The 6,000-nt window shown below is 44.8% G+C and overlaps 1 protein-coding gene across 1 annotated transcript in view; it reads left to right on the forward strand.

Moving 5' to 3' along the window:
• ZRSR2 (zinc finger CCCH-type, RNA binding motif and serine/arginine rich 2) overlaps positions 1 to 5,741 on the forward strand; it is a 30,522-nt gene extending 24,781 nt beyond the window's left edge. Inside the window, exons 9-11 of the mRNA XM_040997502.1 lie at positions 1,546 to 1,601; positions 2,615 to 2,724; positions 5,215 to 5,741. Of these exons, the coding sequence (XP_040853436.1) occupies positions 1,546 to 1,601; positions 2,615 to 2,724; positions 5,215 to 5,741 (693 nt within the window). The remainder of the gene's footprint in view (positions 1 to 1,545; positions 1,602 to 2,614; positions 2,725 to 5,214) is intronic.
• The last annotated feature ends 259 nt before the right edge of the window (positions 5,742 to 6,000 follow it).

Consider the following 6,000-nt stretch of genomic DNA (forward strand, 5'->3'; position numbering starts at 1 on the left):
AGCACTCCCATTTGCTGTTGTGCTTCCCCAATGCTTACAAAAGTGAGGGCTGAATCAGGCTGAAGCCGTGAGCTGGGAACTCCCCTAGGTTCCCCTGTGAATGGCAAAAGGCCAAGTATTTGAACCATGTTGTGCTGCCACTTCCAGCACATTAGCAGGAAGCTGGATTAGAGGGATAGTAACCAGGACTTGAGTTGGTACTGCAATGGAGGATGCCAGTGTTGCAGATAGTACCTTAAGCCACTACGCCACAACAGTGGCCCCGTTCTCTTTCTCATGATGAGGGTGCTGCAGACTCCCACTGCTTGTGGACCCTGCCCTCTTCTGGATGCTCTAATAAAAATACTCAGGAGCACAAGTTGGAGATTTTAGAGATAAAAACTGAGCACTATTGAAGACTTTTTATATACCATTGTATAAAACAAATTGAAGGGGAATGATCAAGTATTTATGCTAAGTATAACAGGAATAGTGTATATGAAAAGCAGTATTCACAGGTATCAGGTGACAAAAAAATTAAATGCTGGCAATATTAATGGTAGGCAAGGATGTGAGTGAAACCACTCAAAGTAGTTCTACTATCTGGGGAAGTGAAAAGTGTGTGTAGTGTGCAAGTAGGCATGCTTCTTCTGGTTCTGCCTTTTAGAGAGAAATCCTTACACACAGAGATGTGTTCAAGAATGCTGAGCCTACACTGCTTAATGGGGAAAAATTGGAAGCACTTTGAATGGCTAACGTTAGAGTAGTGGACAAATAGGTCTGATAATTTGACATATCTAGGATACAGTAGTTAAGAGGCAATACGTTTATGTGATTCATCTTGAAAGATGAATGTGGGGTAAATACTGTTTAAATAAAATTTTTGGAGGTACAAAGCTTATATTCTAGATATATAGGCAAATCATTATATACGTGTTTCTTTGTATACAAGGCGACTTCAGAAATGTTTTAGAAAATAAATTTAAGGTACATTTGTTTTCGTACCAATCATTTTAAAATTCACATATGGCTTTTTTATACTACCCATTCCCCGCGGCCTTTTTGTAGGGCGTTAGTGTAAATAGATTTCTGGTTTTCTTAACCTCACAATAAACATCTTTGAGTTCCGTTTTCCTATGACCTTTGTGAGCTATCCCCACACAGGCACTGTGTCCAGCAGACACACAGTTATGCGTTTGATGGATGTGATGCTGTGGCAGTGTGCGGATGCCTGTCTGGAATGTGATGAAACACACCTGTGTGTTGGGGCGGGAGAACAGGATGGAATGGTTTCAACTGGATCTTTGATGTTTTACTTAAATATTTTCAGTTAAAAACGGAGCTGTCAGTGGTCACTGTGGCTAGCGTCGTGGCTGTTTGGGATTCTGGAGAGCTGTGTATAGCTGTGAACTCTTCCAGGCTGAACTAACACGCAGCAGAGTGCACCAATGTTTCTCTCTTGGCGTCTTTCATTGGTAACCACTGTGGGGACCAAACAAAGTGCATTGGATAATAGGATGTTTCTTTTCCTTAGCTTGTACAGTTATGTTCCTTATTGCTCTTTAGGTCAGCTGCAACTTGGAACCTCATCTGAGGGGCAATGTATATGTGCAATACCAGTCGTGAGTATGCTGATCATAAAATATTCTGTTTTGTTATAGTTTTATTTCTTGTAATATTTGAGGCTTCTTCACTATGACTACCTTTCATGTGTGTGGCACTTTTTTTTTTAAAGGTTTATGTATTTTTATTGGAAAGTCAGATATACAGAGAGGAGGAGAGACAGAGAGGAAGATCTTCCGTCCGATGATTCACTCCCCAAGTGAGCGCAACAGCCGATGCTATGCCAATCCAAAGCCAGGAGCCTCTTCCGGGTCTCCCACACGGGTGCAGGTTCCCAAAGCTTTGGGCCGTCCTCGACTGCTTTCCCGGGCCACAGGCAGGGAGCTGGAAGGGAAGCAGGGCTGCCGGGATTAGAACTGGCGCCCATGAGGGATCCTGGGCGTGCAAGGTGAGGACCTTAACCACTTGTGCCACCGCGCCGGGCCCCACTTGTATATTTTTAATGGCCAAATCTTTTCTGATGTATTTGAAAGTTAGAATTAACAGAGAGAGAGAGACAAGGTGACAGAGAGTCAGAGTTCCACCATTCACTGGCTCACTCCCTAAATGTTGCAATGGCAGGAGCTAGGCCAGTGTGAAACCAGGAGTTGCTTCCGGGTCTCCCAGGTGGGCGCTGCACTCTAAATACTTGGACCAGCCTCTGCTGCTTTTGCAGGCATGTTAGCAGGGCGCTGAGTCGGAAGTGGAGCAGTTGGGACTCAAACTGGCGTCCATATGAAATGCCGGTGCTGCAGATGGCAGCCTTACTGGCTGTACAAAGGCACCAGCCGCACACCCCAGACTCTGCGATGCAAAAGCTCTGGCTGCAGCCAGTTTCCATGCTTCAGCCCTCTCCAAGGGCTAGAATGGGTTCCTGAGGAAATGTTGGGTTTTGCGATCTTAAATGCTGTAGTGAGGTCTCCCTAGGTAGTACAATGAGAAACTTGGTGCTTCCACAAGAGAGGGATTAATAGGCTTATTATGTATAGTATTGTGTTGCACTAAAGCACATGTTTTGATTTTTTGTTTAAAGGGAAGAGGAATGTCAAACAGCCCTTTCTTTGTTCAATGGACGATGGTACGCAGGCCGGCAGCTTCAGTGTGAATTTTGCCCTGTGACGCGGTGGAAGATGGCGATCTGTGGTAAAGCACAATGAGCTAACTTCTCCCCCTACGCATCCCAATGTTACATGAAGGAGTATTCTTAGAGGGGGAAAACTTTTTTTCTTACAAGCGGATGAGCGGAGGTGTTTACGTGAATGAAGGACACCACAGTTTACATCTGTAACAGACCTTGCGCGGCATTGTATGGATGGGCTAAGGTCACAGTGTATCGGGACAGGGTGAGGGGTGGACTTCCTATTTGGTGACCCTCATCGTGGGCTTTGTGTTTGACAACTCGAGATGCTCGAGATGTGGGCAGTAGCCTCTCCTGCTTTGTCATGGTTTTGAAGGTGTTTTCTATTCTTCCTCCCTCCTCACTTGAATTCTTTTTTTTCCCATAATGGATCTTGGGTTGTTGTTGCTAACATGAGCATTGCCCATGGCAGTTGGCTCCTTACTTGAGGTCCCAGACCCTGTGTGTTGGGCTTTGGCAGTAGGCGCGTGGTAATGGAGTGGCATCTGCACACAGACTGGGCCGTCCGACAGTCCCGGGCTGCAGGTGCCTGGCTGCAGTGTGGTGAGTGGCCAGTAGCTTTGAAGACCTAATTATTTCTTGACCTCCATCAACAGGCTTAGCCTGAGGGTTGTGGCCAGTGCCCGGACGAAGAGCTGCAAGGTTGGAATGCCACAGGAGCACTTTGCTTACCCTGTCTGCTTCTTTGCTCGGCCCTCTTGCCTGCTGCAACCTCTTACAAAAAAGTCCATAATTTATAGTCTGGGTCCTTAGCATCCTTGCCTTAATGGATGCTGTGCTTTGAAAATCACTTAGGAAAGGGAAGAAGGTTTCAGTCTCTTGCTTAGGATAGCTGGAAGATCAATTAAACGTGAGGTGAAGGCGTGCAAGACGAAAGGTTGGAATTGTCTTCTCCGTCAAGGCAAATGTTTGTCTGTCGCTGGGAATGCGTGATGCTCTCAGGCTTCTCGGTGTGGCTCTGACTGCCCCAGGGCGCACAGCCTTTGCCGTGAGGGTGTGTGTGTGTAAGTGATACCCTTGTTATTTTCTTCAGTAGCCAAAGACGTTGACCATCTTTTCATGTCCTATTATTTGCCATTTGGATAAATGTCTGTTCAGATCTTTTGCCCATTTTTATTTGGTTACTTGTCTTTTTATTATTGGGTCCAAGTTCTTGATCTATTCTGCATATAAGACCCTGATCACAAGTGTGATCTTCAAGTACTTCCATTATTTTCCAGTTGCAGACAGAGAAGTTTGATTTGTGCAGTGAACAGGCAAATGAGGAAGGAAGCAGAGAGCACCTCGCAGGAGGGATACGAGGGATGGGGTGCCTCTTGAAAGGAGAGGAGAGACACCCCATTCTTTGTGTTATGTTTTATTTACCTTATTATTTTTTTAAATTTGGTAAAATCTGGGTCACTTTTTGTTTTACTTGTACTTTTGTGTCATATCTGGAATTTCATGGTTTAGCCTAGTGTCAGGCAGATTTACATGGTTTCTTCAGAATTACAGTTTAATGTCTTACATTTAGGTTCTAACTGGATTTGAGTGAAATTTTGTATGTAATGCATAACATGGGGGTATTTCACTTATATTTTAATATATATTACCTGTTTATGTACATGGGGGATTTACTGTTTTTACCAAAAAAAAAAAAAAAAAAGAAAGAAAGAAAAAGTCCTAGAATGGCAAAGGATCTTAGAGTGGTTTAAATTGATTTTACTTTTGACTAGAATCTTCTATATTGAAAGTACATGGTAAATTTAAGACATTAGGCTAGCGTCTCTCATTTGAGAGACTTATTTATGAATGGCAGAGTCATACAAAATGTGAAAGTCACAGAGAGAGCGAGAGAGAGAGAAAGAGAGATCTTCTGTGCATTGGTTTACTTCCCATATAGCTACAATGGCTGGGGACAGGATCCAGGAGTTGTTTCCTGTGTAGGTGCCAGGGGCTCAAGCACTTGGGCCGTCTTCTGCTGGTTTCCCAGGGACATTAGTAGGCAGCTTGGTTGTAAGTAGAACAGTCAGAACTTGAACCTGTGCCCATGTGAGCTGTTAGCACTGCAAGCAGCAGCTTAACTAGCTGTACCACGTGCCAACCCCTACCATGGCTTCTAAACCTGTTTTCAGAGCCTCCCAGGGATGGTTCTTCATCGTTAATTAGAGATGTAGCTGGTCAATCAGTGGATGATGAAGCTGTAGAAAAGATCTTGTGGTCATCATTTGTTCAGTTGTATTTCAAACCCTAATCCAGAGGAGTTATAAAATACGTTGGCTAATGAATACCTCGGATTGTTACCGTTACGGTGCTGTTTGTTAGAGCATTTGAACGTTTTTGAAATTCTGGGAACCAAGGTATGACATCAGTTTACACAGAGACCCCTTTCAATGACATATATGAGGCAATAGCTCAAATGGATCTGGCCCCCAGAAATGTCCCTTGGAAAAAGGACAGAGTGCCATTTTTAGAATATATAGTACTCATGCTGCGCTGTCACTTTGCCATTGCAGGCTTGTTTGAAATACAGCAATGTCCAAGAGGGAGACACTGCAACTTCCTCCACGTGTTCCGAAATCCCAACAATGAATTTTGGGAGGCTAACAGAGACCTCTACCTGTCTCCAGATCGGACTGGCTCCTCGTTTGGGAAGAATTTTGAGAGGAGGGACAGGGCGGGTCATCATGACGAATACTACAGCAGGTCTAGGAGGAGGAGAAGCCCTAGTGCTGACCACTCCTACAAAAGAAATGGGGAATCTGAGAGGAAAAGGAGGACCAGTCACAGGGGGAAGAAATCCCATAAACACACGACGAAGAGTCGGGAGAGGCACAGTTCAAAAAGTAGAGGAAGAAAACGGGACCGAAGTAGGGGCCGGGGCAGCCGGAGCCTGAGCCAGAGCCGCAGGAGCCGCCGCAGCAGGAGCCGCAGCAGGAGCCGCAGCAGGAGCCGCAGCAGGAGCCTGTCTGTGTCCAGGAGTCATGGTGGGCGGACGTCCCGGAGCAGAGACGTAGCTGTTCAGAGTCCCAAATCCAAATAAACTTGTGTTTTTACTCCTTATGGCTGCTGTGTATTAACATTCAGGGCTGTGACCTCAAATGGGCTCCTAAGTGTCTGGCACCCTAGTTTAAAGTACCTTTATTTTCTGCAAAAAAATGTATTTACTGTAGAAAAACTAGATGTTGTAAAATATACGACTAACAAACATGAATGCTACTTTTAATACCTACTCATAATTGGTAACCAGCTCACACTGGTGCACTGTTGCTTTTTTTTCCTTATGGGTATCTATACATGCT

Source organism: Ochotona curzoniae, unplaced genomic scaffold (assembly GCF_017591425.1).
Source record: "Ochotona curzoniae isolate NIBS_2020 unplaced genomic scaffold, NIBS_Ocur_1.0 contig_1274, whole genome shotgun sequence".
Classification (NCBI taxonomy): domain Eukaryota; kingdom Metazoa; phylum Chordata; class Mammalia; order Lagomorpha; family Ochotonidae; genus Ochotona; species Ochotona curzoniae.